This window comes from Periophthalmus magnuspinnatus, chromosome 4, assembly GCF_009829125.3.
Source record: "Periophthalmus magnuspinnatus isolate fPerMag1 chromosome 4, fPerMag1.2.pri, whole genome shotgun sequence".
In the NCBI taxonomy this organism is placed as follows: domain Eukaryota; kingdom Metazoa; phylum Chordata; class Actinopteri; order Gobiiformes; family Gobiidae; genus Periophthalmus; species Periophthalmus magnuspinnatus.
Genome location: NC_047129.1, coordinates 25300807 through 25321112, shown reverse-complemented (window position 1 = coordinate 25321112; position 20306 = coordinate 25300807). Strand labels below are relative to the sequence as shown.

General features: G+C 36.4%; 1 protein-coding gene across 1 annotated transcript; it reads right to left on the bottom strand.

The window, feature by feature from the left end:
• Positions 1–504: 504 nt before the first annotated feature.
• Positions 505–20073, bottom strand: LOC117370306 (regulator of G-protein signaling 5-like). The gene is made up of 5 exons (XM_033965701.2): positions 19933–20073; positions 19009–19116; positions 12265–12329; positions 7440–7603; positions 505–4283 (listed from the first exon to the last, which is right to left on the bottom strand). The coding sequence occupies exons 1-5, from the start codon at positions 19974–19976 to the stop codon at positions 4071–4073; spliced, it is 594 nt and encodes a 197-aa protein (XP_033821592.1). The 5' UTR covers positions 19977–20073; the 3' UTR covers positions 505–4070.
• Positions 20074–20306: the final 233 nt, after the last annotated feature.

Below are 20306 nucleotides of genomic sequence, written 5' to 3'. Positions count from 1 at the left end.
TTGATTGCTTATTTGAAATGCTGTTCTATTAATGCTGTTACTATTAATCAACTTCAAAAGGTAATTTATACTTAATTTGTAAGGACAGGTTTAATTAAGTACTTCCTGCATAAATAACACATTTTATTTTTTATTTAGCCATTTTTTTCCCACTTGATTCGATTCAAACTGTTGTGAGATCACCAAAACTACAGCGCGGAACAAGCTAACATCAGATTTTTTCCCCATCTATTCGAGCAAAATGTGCCCCAATATAGATATTTTGACCCCAAGACCTGCTCAAACAATGTAAGTCCATGGTGCACGGTTAGCATGCTAGTTGTCGTCAGCCTTAGCATCATGGCAAAACTCCACTGGTCTCTGCAAATTGTGAAAAGCACTTGTAAACTCGTCACGGTGAATAATTAGGATGGTCAGAATGCTTAAGGTAAGTGAGGAATAACTTTGGTCCACTGCAAACTAGTTCTGTTTTTCATGTTTTTAAGACAGTACAACGCATTCAACTTTTTTCATTTGAGACATTTTTATTACGTGAACATTACAGTATAAATAAGACAATCATTTAATAAATATCTGATACAGTATATAGTCTCCTACCATTGCAGTTAGTTCACACTCGCGAAATTTTAATTCACAAGACGACACATTGGATACAATTTGCACAAGAGGACACTTTGGCATGCTTGGATCACAAACGTCAAAATACGTAACAATATTTGACTTTACTCCCCGTTTATGTAACATGCAGTATTGTAAGTACAGCCATTATGTAAAACAAATGGTAAGGCTTTTTACAGCATCTTAAGAGCAGATGGAGTGCAGTGAAAATGCATTGAAAACGTGTCATTAGAGGCAATTTACATTAATAATCCAGAGCTTTTCAAACAGTCACCTTGGCCGGTAATTTTGCTGTTCAGATCTGGCCCAAGCTGTAATTTTCAACCTACACAGTCCATCTTTTTTTTCTTCATTTGAACATAATATGCGAGAGTATAATAATGCTAATATACTAATTCAAGTAGTTCAAAAAAATGTATGTTTTGTAGACATCAGTGGCTTTAGGCTTACTAGAGGCAAATTTGACAAATTATCATTATTATTTTATTTTTATTTTTTTTTAAATTGGTGTGCTTTTTAAGAATGAATGTGCATGGATTCCATTTTTTTTTCAGTTTTTTTGTATGTTTATCTGTAGTGATGTGCAGATTTAAGGCAAGAAGTGACTTGCAGTTGCAAAAATTGAGGGAACTATCCCAGAAACTCAAAAATAAATAAAAATGTAGTATCTAAATCTCAACATTTTACTTATATATTCTCTTTCCATAACAGTTAAAGAAACTGGAACCATTCGATGCTGTTTTAAGGCTTATGGTTGATGGTGTTTGCAAGAGGTACGATGAACACATTTATATAGATATTCTCTAGAGTTTCTTCCCTAATTAAAACGCATAAAAAATATAACTCCTTGTATACTTTTTAAGCAAACATTACTAAGACTACGTGCGAGTCTCCATCTTCAAAGCGCAGCCAGATCTGAACAGGGCCAAACAAGTTCAAAAATCTTACATTGCGTTGAAATAAAAACCTGTTTACATAGTTAGAAGCAAAAATTCTAACTTACAACGATCCAAAGCAAAGAGTAACTGTTCTATACACATACACATAGTCTTTACATGGCACGTGTAGCTCATTGAACATTTGATTAACTTTTTTGCCAACGTTTTCACTATGTTTCTACGTTAAAACACAGAGTGCTGCTATACTGACGAGATTAGTCCTGGTTTGTTGACTAATCTAAAGCTGGGTGTCGACCACTGCACGATTTTGTCCCTCTGTGATGAAACATTTATGATCATGGGTAAAATCTTATGTTGTAGCTCAAAATCGAGGGTCTGAGGTCCAACTGTGAGACGGGACAAAGATTAATCTTAGTCAAATGACCAAAGACGAGCGAGAACTTTAGTCGTTACCCTTGTTCCGCTCTAGTCTCTGAGCGCTTGCAAACTCATCGCGGTGAATAATTAAGATGTTCAGAGTGCGTAAGGTGAGTGAGGAGTAACTTTGGACCACTGCAAAGACGGGCTACAACTGACATCAAGCGTGTTTTGCATTTTAAAGTCTTTAAAGTTTGTATTTTAAAAGCACAACAACCCAAGTGCTCCGTCAGAGTAGCAGAAGAAAAGCTCTGCCATGAACTGGACCTGCATTTCCTTTTCCCTTTTAATAACTTTTGTGCCTTTTAGCCTTAACGAACCGGTACGATTAGGTCACAGTGACATTACCATATCTTAACTACAGCCTGATATTCGCTCAGACAAACTTTGATCATCGTTCGCACCATCGTATGCACCGTCTTATCAACCATTTAAGAAGAAAAAAATCTCGCAGTAGACACCGAGCTCAACACGTACAGCTAAAGTTAAGACATGTACACGTTTCTATGTAGGTAGTTTGGCTGAAGAAGGTTCATTTACAAAGCGGACGACTTCTTATTTGCTACTTAAATATATATGCGTGTCAAAATGCAGGCCGCTTGGATGGATTTTTCAGTATTGTGTTACTTGGCAGCGGAAAAAAGATGTGAGATTTGTCACTTGAAACATTCATCGTTGTAGCAGAAGGTAATTGACTATTCAACAAGCTGGCGGTGGACGGGACTGGATTTTAGACCCACTAGTCCAGACATGAGGAGTAAGTGTAAAATAAGAAAAACAATGAAACAATAAAATAAAAAAAATACATAATCAACACCAAGAAATAATAGTAGACCAATACCGAACTTTAAATAAATGAAACAACCTGCAAGTTTACATGACTAAACTGAGATCAAACAATGGAATAATGGTAAAGTGTCTTGCCTGGAGACACAAAAACAGTGCCTATTCTTTGGTATTCCATAAATACATGGGATTGGATTAGCATTTTGGCTACACAAACACTGGATTGTTATTGGTCCATCTCAGAAGCTAAGACGGTTGGTATTTAGATATTAACAATAATAAACAAGATGATATAATAAGGAATAAAACTAAAATAAAGCAATGAAAAGAAAAAAAAAAGAAAAGAAAAGTGCTAATGGTGTGTTTGTAAAGTTGTTTATTGTCCAGTTGTTTTTCATATAAGGACAAATAATATACAAGTTTCACTGGAGTATACGACGATTCAGTTATTTTATGTTGACCTAAAGCGAGAATTTGATTTAATATGAGTTTGTGATTATATGGGGAAAATACATAATACACTACAATTTAACATATAATTTCAATATTTATTTGTTAGTTTGTGTTTTTTTCTCTTTTTTGTGTGCATGTGTGTGTGTGTATATATTCTTCAATCCAGCGCTCAACTCATTTCATAACTGTCGCCCATTGGTCCACTATTATTCTGCCCCAAATGCCTCTTTAGACTTTCATCACTGACAAAATGCAATAGTAACTGCAGTAAACGTATACCACCATACCTACATATATAAAACGTAAAAATAAACATTAAAAGTACAAGTAAAACTAGCAACCAACAATACGTAAAAAAAACAACAAAACCACAACACAAAATAATGTTAAAGATGCACTGTGGAACATTTCAGGCGGAAGGTCAGATTGATGCAAGATGGATGAGATTAATGCCGTACTGTGGAACATTCCAGGTAAAGCAATAGCGTGTCCGTGGAGAGAAATGCGACAGACCTTCCACCATAAAAGTTACGTGGTGCAGCTTTAACTAAATGCTAATATTCCATACACTGAAAAAATGTATATCACTTTACACTTTAGTTTAGTTAAAATTATTTGAGATTCAGATTTTTTTAAGTATCGATGATTAACTTCAAGACTATTAATTGAATTACTGATTAATCGCGTTTAAGTGAATCCTTCATGTTCATAAGAATACAAAAGAAGAATGTCGCTCAGATATTTTTTCAAACTAGTGAAATAATCTTAGTTAGTAAAACCAACTAAAGTCTAGACGAATATTCTGAACTGAAGTCATTTTAGCTCATATAGATTACGTCATCCTCTTGCCGACATTGCGGTGGCGGTCTGGTCTCTTCCACAGTCTCTGGGCGTGGTCTAGGCCCCCCCGGCCACGGTTTGCTGGCTCCCCTCGTCCCGGGAGCCTTTGGTGGGGCACAGGTCCTGGAGCAGGCTGGAGTGGAGGAACCTTCTGTAGGAGTCTTTTTCCATGAGCAGGTAGATCATCTTCTGAGCCTCGTCGAAGCAGGTGGGACAGGCGCGATCCAGGTTCTGCTTGGTCAGGTCTCGGGTCGCTGCGTCCAGGTTCACCTTCAGGGTAAAACATGAAAAAACTGGTTAAATATGATAGCTCCTACTGATTTAAAAACTGTAGTACAATCACAACTGAACCTGGGATGCCATTTCTTGTCTGTTGTAGGATCTGGCAACCCATAGTGAGGAGCTCATTGTATCATTTTTGTAATTTTGTAATGAATAGGGGTGGGTTAATATACGTTTTTCTTCTTCCCACTCTTTTTTCAGAAATGTGCTTTTCTGGTCTTTATAATAGATGTACTCTGTAAGGCAGTCTGTATGCAGTTTTTCAAATAGTTTCTGATTGGACAAGAACATAAACATCAGTATTCAAATTTGACCGTGGTTACTTCATCTCATTAATAATAATATTTAAAAATACGTTGGATTTAATTTTAATAAGTCCCTTTCAAGAGACCCAAAGCTAATTAACATTGGGTACTTTTTCTTTGTACTACTGGGAATTTTTTAATTTTTATTTTTTTTCTGTACTACAATGAAATTTGAGCTGTATATTTTTTGCTATATTGTACATTTAGAATACTTTTTGGGGGATGATTCTGCTTTATGTTAACGTTTATCGTCTATATTTACTTCAGCAGTACTTCAAAACTGTGGTATAACTGACAGTTTTTATTCCTTCTTCTCAGTGACAGGCTGTTGTAGTCTAATCATTCCCACTCAACGTCAAATCTAAATGTCCCTCCAGTGTGTGGGATCAACGTGCAGACTGCTCCATATGTCTTTCCTACATCTAACTCACAAACACAGATGCTATTTCTGTCTTCTTATGAAACGAACCTTATATTTTGCCTCACTCTCCGCATGATCTAATCCACCTCTGTTCTCAAACGTCATCTTTGTAAAAGCAATTTAAGAAATCTCTGGAGAGGAGAAAATGTCTTTCACTTTTGTACTTTTTCAATTGTTTCTTTTGTAACCACTTATAAGTCATTCTTTCGTGAGAGCTACGTCATTTGATAACACTTTGGATTGTTTTGTCATGAGTCCTTGTCTGAAGTTGAATCTGAGTTGAAAATTTGCGTGGTACGTCCAAAGACTGTATAAAGAAGTCGACTAAGGGAGTGTGACGTCACCCACAGCATTCGGCTCCAGTCAAATGAAGCTTATCAAGACTGGAGCAGTTATAGGGGCCAATTTGGAGCCGAATTCCGTATTAGGAATTCCGACCACAAATTTCATAGCAACCGAAGAGCTATGATATTTATGTAGCTAATCTGGAGCGACGCAGTTGAAGGTAATGTCCCTTCTCACAGGCACTTAGCAACGCTGTCAATCAAACCTGTTGCTAACGTCATCGGGAGTGACCTCGGGGAAAGACGGCGCCTGATTTGTCTATTATTAATGTTCATATCTTGAGTCTTGAAACACCAAGATCATGTAGAGCGGGTTAATACAAACAATTAAGACCAAAATGACGAGCCTGACAGTTTTTAATGTAAAGTGGAACCAGAGTCGATGGAGCCAGAAGCACCTTCAGATACGAAATTGATTTTTTATGGTCTTTAATCTATGTTTTACTTATCTGCTTAAATTAAAAGGCCCTTTTTTGACCATTTATTTGAGCAAAGTTTGTCTTGCCCCAGTACAGATATATTGTATGAGTAGCTCTTAGGGTCAAAATAAGCTTTCTGTGTACTCTCTGCATCAAATAATTGTATTGTCCAATAATGAAGAAGTGCACATTAGCATCCTAGTTCGGGGGCAGCTCTGGTCTCAGCGTTATGGAAAATGCTTACAAACTCATCGCAGTGAGTAATTAGGATGTTCGCAATGCATAAGGTAAGTGAGGAATAGCTTTGGACCACTGTTTCTCACAGGGACATTAGATACAGTACCTTCAACTTGCAGTAAGTACATGAGTGCCTGCATGTTTTGTAAAGGCAGCTCTTATGGTAGAAATGAGACGACTGTGTGCTGTTTGTATTTAGTTGTTTTTAAAATAGTGCCAGCAAAACAAATTATGACGTTAGGAATGCATCAAGATAGTGAGGAAGTTATTAAGTTATTCAATCTTATCAAACCAGGTCCATATATCACTGCTAAATAAACTGCAAACACACTCACATTCACGTATGCAAATAATTGACGCAAGTTAGGTTAAATGTCTTGCTCAGTGACACAATCACAGTCTGTGTTGCTTTATTGTCATGGTTGGAAATGGAGATCAAACCCTCCAGCCGTTTTGTCAATGGAAAAATACTCCTCCAGCCAAAACGGATACATAAAAGTTCCTCCTTTATTTGGCGTTCTTTAAAAAGTACTTCAAGGACAACATAGTAATACTTGAGTTTGACTGGTGTGAAATTTTGGGTTAGGATGCAAGTAAACCTGTTGTTGAAGTGCCAGCAGTGAAAGCTACAAACTCAAGTGTACTCGAACTAACAGCGTGTTTTCAGATAACGCTTAAACGCACTACTTTTCTCTGAGATTGAAAAGATTTAAAACCAAGAGTAAATGTTTTCTGGAGATTTTCTGATTATTTACTCAAAGTTAGAATCTGGCCAAGTGCAGTATATGTGGCTGTGGCATTTTTACACATGTCTGAACAAAACACTGAATATAAATATAACCTATTTCTTCTAAGAGAATGTTATGGAAAAAAAAAGTTCTTAAACATTTCCTGTGTTCTCAGATAAGAAGTACATGTTCAAACCAAGTGTTTATACTAACAACAGACTAAAAATTGCATTAGATTTTTTTTTTCAGACCTACCAAAACATTTCATATTGTGTTTTGATACTCAAGTCATTTATCTAATCAGAAATCCAATCTTTAGTTAATTTAGTAGATTCGAAACTCAAGTAGGCTCTTTCAATGTTGTTTCTTCCGTTTGCATCCAATTATAAGAACAAGAAGAAGAATCAGGAAGTGCGCATTAGCATACTAGTTGTTATTAACTTTATAGTCATGATAAAACTCAGAGCAGTGAATAGCGCTTAAAAACTGGATAAGTGAATAATTTCTTCTTAACTTGTTTTGTTTTATGATTGCAAAGTTTTGTGGGCCAGAACTTGCACCTAATTCTGACCATAGCCTATTTAATTGTATTTATTTATTTTCTAGGATTTTTATGATTGGAAAAAAAATAAAAAATAAATTGTAGTTAAAATTAGATTAGTTTGTATTGTGTACTGTGTGTACTGTTACCTCATTGGGAGCGTCCGCCTCTATGTACTGCTGGTAGATCTTCACGGCGCGGCTCTGGAGTTGGGACGCTGGGCTCTTCTTGTACTCCTCACACGCCTCCCAGAACATTAGGTTCTCCTCACTGAACTCTGACCTCAGGAAACTGGAGAAGACCGCACGGCCCACTGCAATGGAACAACGCATTCAAGTTTGACCCACGCACAAGGCAATAATTGAACTGAATTTTGAATTTTAAAGTTGGACTAAACACCTAAACGCCACCCACAACCACATTTCAAATAGAAGTGTTAAACTGGGCAGCGAGAGCGAGAAGGGAGGAGGGGCGGAGTCTGCAGTGTGATTGGACAAACAGGTATCCACATTTCAAACTCCGCCCCTGCAATCAGGTTTTTCTAATCATAAACGGAGTCAGCTGTAATCTGGGCAGTCCTGCGTGATGTCACATAGTACTAGAAATTGCAGAGGCCACAAAAGGCAGCATAAACTTTAGGCGCTTTTGACCAGAAAGCTGCAAATGTACCTAGTTTGCGCTCAAGTTAACAACAACGAAGTCCAACAAATAGATTTAGTGTTTAGTTCCACTTTACCCATTAACAGGATTTTATTATTTCTATTCAGAGAAAAAATATACGTGTCGGCGTAGTTTTCACCATACTTTTAATACTGCTTGAGTAAAAATATCTGGCAGTGTTATGGCTCTCTTAATTAAGTAACAGTTTTGGTTACTCTTCCTACAGTGAGAAAGTTGAGTAAGTTAGACATTGATATATCTTTTTAAATACGTACATTTCAAATATTTTGTGATCCATCCTTTGAAAATCCCAGTGTTTTTGCTTTATTTAGTGCTTTTTAGTGCTTATAAATCAGACACTACTTACAGACAGTGCAGTGCCCTTAAGTACTTAAAATTCTTCACTTGAGTAATTCTTGAAGCTCTTTCTTATACTCTACCCACCTCTGCAGAAATGTATTACATTTCACATAATACATATTGTATTATGTGCTCAAAAATGTCTAGGTTGAGGATACACTAAAGCATAAATGGAAAAAATCATCTCACAGTCACAGTCTTAAGAGGACTTTTGTTATCTTACATAAGCATGATAGCTGGTTTGTTCAGAAGTTGGCCTTGGTTCAACACTGTTTCATTCTTACTTAATCAATGGTGCTACCAAAGCACCAAAGTCACATTTTCAAAAGATAAAAATCTTTTGAAAATGTGACTTTGGTTCTTGGTCTTTTTCTTGGAAAGAGGAGAGCGTAAACAGGGTTATTGCCTTCAACTGATTTCCGTCAGTCAAGAGTTTTAAATAGTTTAAAACCCAGGGGCGAATACATTTACACAAGCCAACAGAGCAGAGGATCGAGGATCTGTATGTTCTGATAAAAGAAGACATGTTATGCTTTTTGTGAATATAGTTATGATCAGTGACACAGGTGGATCATTGTTTTATATTATAAAAAGAATCAAATCCACGGACCTCTGGTTTAGCTGTGGCTCTAGATTCCACCTGTTCCTTTATGGTGCGGCGTAAACGGCACCACAGCAAAGTGCCACACTACTGTATCATGCTGAGGACCAGGTATGTTATAGTAATTAGTATGGTATGGTATGGTAGCTATGTTAGCTATGGGGGCTATAGTAGCTATGGTAGCAGGCAAGGTATGTATTTTTTTCAATCGTGTCAATTTTTTGAGCAATGGCACTTAGTCGTCATTTAGACCTGGTTTGGTCTTGGCAGACTGAGATCGGAGGGAGTTGATGGAGAGAGTTGAGGGGTTATTGGGAGAGAGGTCAGTTTAGAGTGGTTGAAAGCCCAAGGGGGAGGCCAACACATGGAGCAGTGGACAGCAGTGGACATAAGGTCTCATGGGACTGATAACGCTGCCTCTGGACACGTAGCCCCAGCAGCAGAGCATGAGAACACACCACCACTGTGTATAGCAACAGGCAGTTTCCATACAAACTGTGATGGACTTTAGCACATGGAGAGCTTGACAGTGTCTTGCAAAAAAAAAAAAAAAAGCCATCAAGAGATTGATGCAGAATACAGATCCAGACACTGACATACATATATACGTCACATATGTTTCTATAGCTGTTGCTACATCACTCGGCTAGCCCAGCTATGAAGCTATGTAGTATCTAATGAATATAAATGAATTCTGCAGCCAAGGTGCATAATTAACTATATAGTCTGTTTATTTCATTACTTGTATGTGTATATTACATCCACACTATATCAGAAATTTAACTTAAAATGAGTTAGCCTTTAGCTCAGATGCCAGTGTTACATGCTAATCATTATCTATAATAACAACAATGACTTTTAATGAGCCTTTTATTTTACCTCATGTAAATGGGTTACTGCCAGACAAAACCGTCTTAATTATTAAACATTTGTGTGTATGTGTTTTGGGTTTTTTTGGGTTTTTTTTTGCAGCCTAATGTTAACAGCTATAGAAAAAAATACAGAGTACTAACTCCAAAATTGTAAAAAAACAAAACAAAAACTTGATGACTAATGGACTAGCTTGATGGTAATTGATAGATCATTGATCGCTCTTGTGTTCTGGGCCTGTCCAGATTTAGTTTCCCCATTAGTTGTTTTAATCTTCCTTTTTATAGACGTCATTGTGAGAACTTTTGACCATTCAAAAGATATAGTATTATGTTTTGAATTGTCAATTGTTAGGGTATTTTTTCATCACTCTGATACCCATGGATGTGGGAAAATTCATCCTCTGCATTTGACCCATTCATCCTTTGGGAGCAGTGAGCGAGCGCCGTGCAGTATGCGGAGGCACAGCCCAGTTTGTTTTAGTTTGACAAGGGAAACCATACCCAAATAGCAGGAAAAGACCCACCCAGACACAAAGAACATTCTCCACAAATGAGGACACTCCTTCGGCTCGGAAATCAGGAACTTTGTGCTATTGGGCGAGAATGCTAGCCACTCTGCCACCATGCAATAATATATACTTACTATTACTATATTTATGTTATTTTTGCTAAAGTTTATCAGTTCATATGCCAGTCTTCTTTCAAATGTTAATGCTTGAATTAGTTTACAATATGAAATGTTGAAAGGTTACATTCAAACAACAATACTTCCAATTTGAATAAATGGTAAACTGATCAATATAAAAACCCTTTTGTTACATTTCTGGGTTTCAGGAAGTAGGATTTTGCAGAAATTACTTTTTGCATCTGAAAATTGTTAGAGATAATTTTTATTTTTTTTAAATATAGTTGCCATTTACTGAGTTTATTTAAGGTAATGTTTCTCTGGCGGCTTCTTATTTACTGAGTCTGTTCTGCCCAAGTGAAGCAAAGATAATGAGGAGATGGTGAAAGGAGGCAGGTAGTGTTGTTTGTGTTTGAGCCACTACAAATTGGAAAGATAAAAGAAAAAAAACAAGATAATTCTGCAACACATTTTTTATAAAGGAAAATTAATGTTGTTTCTACTTCCTCTGGTGATACAAGTCTAAAAAGCCAATTTTCATATACATTTTTGTTATTATACAAATAGATAAACTGAAGCCTCACAACACCTTCATAAAGACAAGCAGGTGGCACGCCCATCACATTGCCCAAGTTACTAGTCAGGCTTGTGGAGAGGCGAGTCCGCTTACAGTAAAGATACATGTTTTTCAAGGTATTTTTGACTTATAAAAAAGCCCATAATGAAATAAAGACTTTTATTTATGAAAAGTTTGTTTATTAGCTGGAATATTACACAATGGTACTTTAAGTTATAATAGTGTACCTGCCATATCTAGCACTAAGTACTAAACGTAAATCCAAGGAAAGTTGCTCAAAAACAAATTAAAAACATGCAGTCTTTCTGTGAGTGGGCTTGCCTCTTCACAGACCTAACCTGTAACTTGGCTTCGTAGTGTCACCTGCTTGTTTCCATATGAAGCGTTAAAGATTTAAGTCCTAAACTATGTAATATTTTGTTTGTTTAACGTAACTTAAAGTTGCACCATATGTTTAATGCCATACTGTGGAACATTATGTACAAAGCAGTGACATCTCCATGGAGACAAGCATACGTGAGCCCACCACCTAAAAAGCTGCATGTACTACTTGTGTGCCTTTAAAGTAGTGCATTTCAAATCAAAGTATGTCATGATTCTTATTTAATTAAAGTATTTCTAAAATTATGATCTAAAAATTTTGTGTTTCTAATAAAAAATAAACCACTAGATTTTATATTTTAGTTTACTTTTCTGAATTTTGAAACGTTTTTCCATCGTTACTGTGAAAATTTAGTTTTGGTAAAAATCTGCTCAGAAAGTTGACTGTGTTTTGCTTCTGTATTCTGAATCTCAACCATTAAAACATGTGCATTGTAGGGGTATCAAAAGTATCAAAAATCATATACTAATCTATACTTAAACAAGTATCGAAACTAGATACTCATTTGAGCAAGTATTGATACTAAAGGACAGAAATGAAGACCACATGGACAAGTATATGGAATCGGTATTGAGCATCATCTTTTCTTTTGTAAGATAAATTAATTTGTACATGTTCCCTGACGAATAAAGAATAAAGAAAGAAATATCTATTCCATAGTATCAAAGTCAAGTTTGACATTTTAGTATCATGAGAACACTAGTGCCGAGGTCCTGCCCTATAGGTCTGATGGCTCCCTGTGTACTGTCTCATCAGTTTTACCCTGTCACTGTGGCTCTGTGTGGCCTTTTCACTGCTTTCCAGACGTCTTGGTCGAGACCTGGGACTATACGACCAAATATCACTGTATACACATGACATTTTAATGAAGGAGACAATCGAACTGTTCAAACTCACCGTGCGATTTCACCAGATGACTGAACGACTCTCTCCACTTCTCCACATCCACCGCAGTGGGGCTCCTGGAAATATTACAAGGATTAAATTAAATACTAAATACTACCACCTGTACTACTTCTATACCAGTAATACTACCACTACTATGGTGATTAAATAAAATACTAAATATTGCTACCTGTGCTACTTCTATACCAGTACTACTATCAGTACTATGACGTTTAAAATACTTCCAAATACTACTACTTCTGTACCAGTACTACTATGAGCACTATGATGATTTAATACAATCCTACTAAATACTACTACTTGTACTACTTCTATACCAGTACCACTACCAATACTATGAGGATTAAATAAAATACAACTAAATACTACTACCTGTGCTACTTCTATACCAGTACTACAACCAGTACTTTGATGATTTAATTACTTTGTGTACGAATTGTGCTATGCAAATAAACTTGCATTGCCTAGAAGTATTTCATTTAAAGTGCTTTACAGAATAAGACTTCTAAATACTGCTACCTGTACTACTTCTATACCAGTACTACTACCAGTACTATGAAGATTAAACAAAATACTACTAAATTGCTATTACCTGTACCATTTCTGTACCAGTACTTCTACCAGTACTATGATTATTAAATAAAATACTACTATCTGGAGTTTAAAAACACAGTGGAGCACTTCCTGTATTACCACATGAAATCACAAGGTGGAACAGAGTGTTTACTGTTTGAGAGATGAACTCCTAAACCTAAATATGCAGGATTTATGCACTTAAGTGTTTTTTGATGAGTAAAACATTATAACATAGATCAGAAAACAGTGTAAATTGGGCCCTCTAAACCATTAAGAAGTAAAAATACTTCAAAAAACTTCACAAAGAAACAAGGAAAAACTAGGCACGATTTTACACACTCAAAACCCATATGGTAAATGACATAACAAACACATTTGCCTGTCCAATGCTCATATGTCATTCTTTCTTATTCCATTTTGCGTCACCATTTCCTCTCAACTGCAAATCGGAAAATACTTGAAGGATTGCATCTGTCACTTTAACACTCCCTCACTGTCAACTACTGCTAAAAAAATCTATTTCTATTCAAATGAAATGGGATCTGCAGACAGTATATGTGAAAACGAGCCAAGCTTAAGACGCTGTCACATTGATTTAGCTCAAACTTATAGTCAGTGTCTCACAATTAAACTATTGTGTGCACAGTTTGGTATTATTTAAAAACAAACACATTATTACACTATTTTCTGATGTTATAATGTTGTTTCCTCATCAAAAACAGAGCTGTGTTTTGTTCAACATTCAAACAAACTTTGCATAAACCGGCACGTTTTTCTCTCAAACAGAAAACGCTCTATTCCACCTTGTGATGTCATCATGTGGTAATACAGGAAGTGTTCCACTGTGTTTTTAAACTCTACACATCTTCCCTAGAATCATTTGGATGATTTCAGCCCTGGAGTTGCTGATCTCTACTGAAGTAAAGTTAGCTGTTAACTTGAAAATTACTGCTTCATGACGTCACAAGGCGTAAACGAGCTAATAATAAAGGATTACTCAGACATGTGTGATTGAAACAAAACACATCTGCTATGCTTTTGATGAGGTTACAACATTCGAACATGGATTAAAGTTAATTCCATGTAATATAGGACCTTTAAAAGTTCAATATAGTCAATAATTAATAGTGTTCCATTGACATGTAATCCCAAGACCATCATATCCAGTCAAATAATAGGCTAAAGCAGTTGTGTTCTCCATGGGGAAAAAGCTTTTAGAGAAGCAGATTAGTATTGATCGGTGCATAATGATACAAAGGGAGTGTAATGGTGGTGAATATTGAAAATGTCAGGGGGATGCTAAACGGGGCTTGTTGTATGAGACCACAGGTGTGGGGATTTAAAAGCTGCTGTGGGCTTGAATAGTTTCAGTGATTAATGTCTTGGGTGCCACCACCAGTCAGTGCAGTGAGTTGAGGTGAGACTTTTGAGGTCACAATGGAGAGAGTAGACTCTGAAAATACTGCAGCTAAATACGAATTTCATAACATTTCTATTCTGAGAAATATTGTATAGGTATATGCATATTTTTAATAGTATAAATTGGTCATAATATTCGTCATGTATTGTACTTCAAACTTTCCAAACTTATCAAAGCGATACTCATTCATTCCCAACTCAACAGCTGCCCTGGGGTAGACTGATAGAAGTGTAGCTGCCAATCTGCGCCTTTGGCCCCCTCAACCATCAATCACTCCCTCATATACATAGGAAAGGTGGATGAATGTCTTGCTCAAGGTTACAATGGCAGCCTGCACTGGTCGGAGGTCGGATTCAAATGCCAACTTTGGGTTGGAGGGCAATCGCTCTGACCACTGAGCCATTGCCATAAAGCATAATAAACATGTCTCATAAATGAACCACAGAAAGTGGCTGTTTGAAAGTTTGAAGGAACACTGCGGAACTTTCTGACCTGCATTACTCTGTAGAAATAGAAAGTTATAGCCAAACAACATTTCCATGGAAACAAGCGGGAGGAGACAAGTGAGAGGCGGCCCTCCTACATCCCGAGTAAGAGTCACGACTGTGAGGACATTCTCGCTCACAGTAAGAACACACACTATTCTACAAGTTATAAAGTGGGACTTTAAAGCCACAGTATGTAACTTTTTTGGCAAATCATGCGTCCCTACTCTGAGGAAGCTTGCACCTCCACATACCTGATGCTGCCTGCTTGTTTCCATGGAAATATTGTTCCTTTGACTATAATATTCCACATTATGGCATAAAACTTATCTATCTCCATGGAAAATGTTCTGAAGTATGGTTTTAACTTTCTATTTCCATGAAATCACGCAAGTGACATTCCGCCTCCAGAAGGTTACATATTGTATCTTTAAATAAGGCTAAAAACTGGTGAAAGTGTATGTACTGTAAAAACACAGAGGAGCAGTTCACGTTTTTCAGTGAAACAGAACTGCAGAGGGAAACCTAGCAGTACTGATTCATCCACTGCAGTAAACATGTTCACTGAGTCACCGATACCACTCTATTATAAGTGATGGAGGAGGGAGCCTAAAATTCAACCAAAATAAAACCAAAAAAATAAATAAATAAAAAATAAAAAAATGGGTCCAAACAAAGCCCAGTGCCACAGGTTCAACACACACAGACCCAACCATCCACAGGGCTCCAAAATGTCAAAATCTAATCTGCTGCAAACAGGATGTGAAGACTAAATACAGAGAATGGAATGAAAAATGAATTGTAATCTGTATGTACATGGTTTTAGGCTAAATAAAAATATGCAAGTAGATTTTAAACGGTGCACTTTACAACTTTTCTGGGGGGAAGAGTTTGGCACCTGCTTGTCTCCATGGAGATGTTATTGCTTTGCCTGGAAAGTGTCACAATATGGCAATAAATGTAATGTAATACTTGTAGATTGTGACGACCTCTTTCTCTCTGTGGGTGATGTTTTTAGAAAGCACAATGAAGCAGGTGACAAACGAGTATATCTGCAGTGACCGCGAGTGACAGCCAGACCACAATCAAAGCCCCGCAGCAGTGTCAGCGATGTGCAGACTTGGCTGAGCACAAACTTCCTGAACTTAAATTGTGGTGTTTGGCCAATCTAACCCTCTGCTCTGGCATGACAGTGTGATTGATCGTCTTTTCTCTTATTGTTGCCCCGCGGAGACGAATCTTAGGGTGTGGACTCTGTGTTGAACTGGACAAGCACAATAACTCATAAAGTCATAAAGTTATAAAGTCCAACTCTCTAGCAGGATTTGAGTTCCTGGCGGTGGTCTTGGTCATAGTGGAGTTTGGAGTCTGACTGTTTGAGGTTGTGGACAGGTGTCTTTTAAACTGATAACGAGTTCAAACAGGTGCCATTAATACAGGTAACGAGTGGAGGACAGAAGAACCTCTTAAAGTTCTTGAAATCTTGCTTGTTTATAGGTGACCAAATCCTTATTTTATTGAGGAATTCACCAATTAATTCATGTGTTTTCCTGGATTCTTTCCCCCCATTCTCTCTCATAGTTGAATTGTACCTATGATGAAAATTACAGGCCTCCCTCATCTTTTTAAGTGGGAGAACGTGCACAATTGATGGCTGACGAAATACTTTTTTGACCAACTGTATGTATGTATGTCTTTTTTTTCTTTTTTTTTGTCTCTTAGGTGAAGCACTTTTATACAAGTTGTTTTAAATGTGCTTTATATAATTACACTTGAATTGACCTGAACTGAATCTTCTTACATGTTACCAAAACCAAAATGCATAGTCTTTTGTTAATGTGCATTGTTAATTACTACGGCAACGGCCCTAATTTCTTACAAACAGCCGTATCTACAGTCAATGGCGCACTGTTTAATAAAGACTGATATTCTCATCAGATACCTTCCCTGCCCTGCGCTGACACGTTGATTTCCTGGTCAGAACTTGCACTGCATCCTAAACACATTGTAATCTGTTTGTGTCATGTCGCCGGATCATTAGCGTGCCTTTGAAGCTATTGTTTGACGAAGTTACACACTGTGACTTTAATATTCTGAGTGCGTCAGAGGCCAAGGAGGCGTGAGGACACGGAGGAAACTGCTACATTCATTATCATAGAGTTTTTCCAGATGCTTCCAGACGTGATACTATGCAACATTCCCATGGAAACGAGCAGGAGGAAACACTTCTCCTGGCCAAGTAAGAGTCAGATTTGTGGAGATGCAAGCCAGCTCACAGAAAGGACGCATGCTTTTTATTTGTTTTCTTACTGTAATAAAAAGAACTTGCTTTGATTTGAGTCTTTTTTTAGTTGTACATAGTGTGGATTTAATGTAACAGTAGTAGATATTGATTAGTACCAGTGGTATTTGCAGTATAAGTAGTACATTTACAGTGGTGCTGGTTGTCAGGGCTGCAACAATTAATTGGAATAATTCTGTTTATCTATCAAAATAATCATATTTTCATAATTGTATCTGTTAACGACTATAAAACACATCACACCTCATCATATTTCGATCTTTATTTGGTTAAAAATGTGTTTCTAGTGTGTAAATGTTAATGTACAATAGAAAGAATTGTTTGAAATGTTGGCTAATATGACTAAAATACTCTGTAGTTGCAATAGTAGTAGTAGTAGTAGTAGTAGCTGTAGTAGGTTGTAGTGTGGCAGGAGAAGTATTAAAAGGTTGCAGTAGCAGGAATGTAGTAATATATTATAAAGTTATTCCAGGTTTACATCGGAATTCAATTTGAATGCTAAACTTTTGGTGGTCGCAGTGAACCAGTCGCTGATTTATTTTATATTCCTTATGCATTTCCATTTATGCCTGATGCCCTTCCTACCGTAATGAGCGACGTATGAAGTGTCAAAACCTATGGACCCAACAATAGTATGTGCTCGGGCGGGAATCAAACCTGCAACGATAACTGAGCATCTATAATAAAACACACATTTGATTTAGCTTCAAAGGTGTTTACGACAATAGTGCCAGTAAAAGTGATTCACCTGGTAAATCATTGACGGATCCTAAATAGACGCGATCATGATAGCAAAGGCGGAATCGAAATAAAAAGGAAGTGGCTATTCTGTGATTCAATGCATTATGGCGACTATAAAGCAATAATCTAATAATCCTTGGCTGGAAACAAGTAATAAAATCAGAACATTGGTTGCTAACTATACTCTATGGTCAAACTCACAGTAAAAAGTGATGGGACTTTTGGCTCCTTTGTCGGTTCCGAATCTTTTGGATCTATTTATCTTAAACAGTCGTTCAAAAGACTGGGTTTTTAAATATTTCTTTATAAACAGAAGTCAATGTGAGAACTCATTTTAACAACAAACGAACACAAACCAAGGCTCAGATCTGTTTAAAATGATTCAGACTTGGAGTGGGTTTACTCTTTGAAATGATGAAATTCAAAATACAATGTTTACAATAACAATAAAAATGAAAAAAAAAAAAGTAGATAACTGTTAAGATGCCAAATATGTTTATACATGCACGAAGCTCTCATTTGTGTCGTCTGCTTTGTTTCGGCTCTCAGTCTTGTTTTGCTTCAGTGTTAATTAGTTTAAAATGTATGCAAATTTGAAAGAAAACTATTTGGATAAAAAAAAAAAAAATGAAACTCGGATCCAAAAGAGCCGACTTGAGTTGGTTTATGTGGAAGTAGATGGCTTTTGGTTGTTTCATTAAATACATTTTCTTATTTTGATTTTACACCCATGAAGCAAAACTTTTTACTTAACTGTCATGTGATTTTTATTAGTTTTTTTTTGTTTGTTTTATTTTTACAAGACAAATCCTTGATACTCATTACCACTTTTAATACCAAAATTATAATAAAAAACATGTTTTGTTTTGGGTTTTTTTTACAATAAAATGTATGTTTCTGATATAATTCCATGTTATAACAGTCATGAAAACCTCTTAGCTTCAGGTTTGTCAAATTTTTTGTTTTTTTGTTTGTTTGTTTGTTTTTTTTTAGGGATTTTTGTGTGTGCGTGTTTTTTTTTTTTTTGTTAAACTGTTGTTTTCATCATTATTCATTCACTTTTATTGATTTATAGCTGCTTATAGATTTTGTGACCAACCTTGTAGACATTGAATCAACCCATAAAGATGTGAATTTAATTTGCAAGGAAAAACTCAATTATGCATTAAATGTATTGTAACAAATTACATAACAGTTTTGCAGTGACCTACCTCTTGTTCGCTGCTGTGTTGTTCTTCTCTTTGCCCTGCTTTGGCTCGGCCGTCTGAGGCTCCGGCTTCTGCAGTAAGTGGCTGATCTTGTGCTTGATGTCTTTAGCTCTGACGAAGAGATAGCACCAGCAAATTAGCATATTTTAGCTTTAATATAAACACCAAAACTGTATATACAATTATAAATATGAGCATTACAGAATAAATCATTAGTTAATATGATTTGAATTTGCTATAATAATCTTGTTTTGAGTTTCTTGAGTTTGGGGTATAGATATTTTAAGCACAATTATCTCCAAACAATTCATTTAGATTATTTCTAGTTTATAATTTGACTTACAATATCCAATTTTCTTACTCAACTGCCGTTCACGTAGCTTGAAAGTACAGTACATTGATATCAGTATTTCAAAGTACAAATAACAAAATAAAATCCACATTGTGAATTCATTTTGTACATTTTTATGAATCTGCTCTTTTCATCCCGGCATCGTTACAAACATGAATTGAAAAAATATATATAAAAAATCAAGCCTAAGTAGCTAAATTCACCAAAAAAACACAAGTCATACACAAAATACACACTTTTGTAAGACTGCTGAAAGTAAGATAATGTGTATTAGTAATAGAAACCAATGAAATGAGCGTACAAATACTGCATTTCCTTAAGACTTTCAGTAGATGAGATATAGATTTGCTATGATATCCCTTACTGTAAATGTCCATTCATAATTACAACACTACAGACATCATTCCCAAACCTATATAATACATTACTATCCACTGTTATAGTAGTAAGAGGCAGTACTTCTTGATTTTACAGTTGGAATTTGTAGCAATACTTTGATTTCAGTAAGCAGTTAACTCCTCTTCCAATTATTAACTGTGAAAATGATTTTAATAATCTCATTTTGTTTAACTTACCCTTTTAAGCATGTTGCTGGAAGCTGAGATAGTCCCTTGCACATGGCTGGACACTTTGAATAAATCCCAAATCAGAACAGCTGTTTTTTCTCAACACCAAAAAACTCGTGAGTTTCTCTTGACACAGAGAGGCAACAAGCTGAAGTCCTCCTCCCTCTGCGCTTCTTTTATAAACCAAGGGAGGGCTGTGTTTGCGGGGCGACCAATCAGAGCGCCGAGAGGGACACGAAGGGGTGGGGCTTGTGGATGTAAGGAAAAAAAAAAATGCTTGGAGGAGAGTGAGAGAGACAGGAGATGTGGATGTTTGCACGGTGAGGGTGTCATCTAATTGTAAGCACAACAATAGGTGTGTTTCATCCAACGGGGACAGCGCT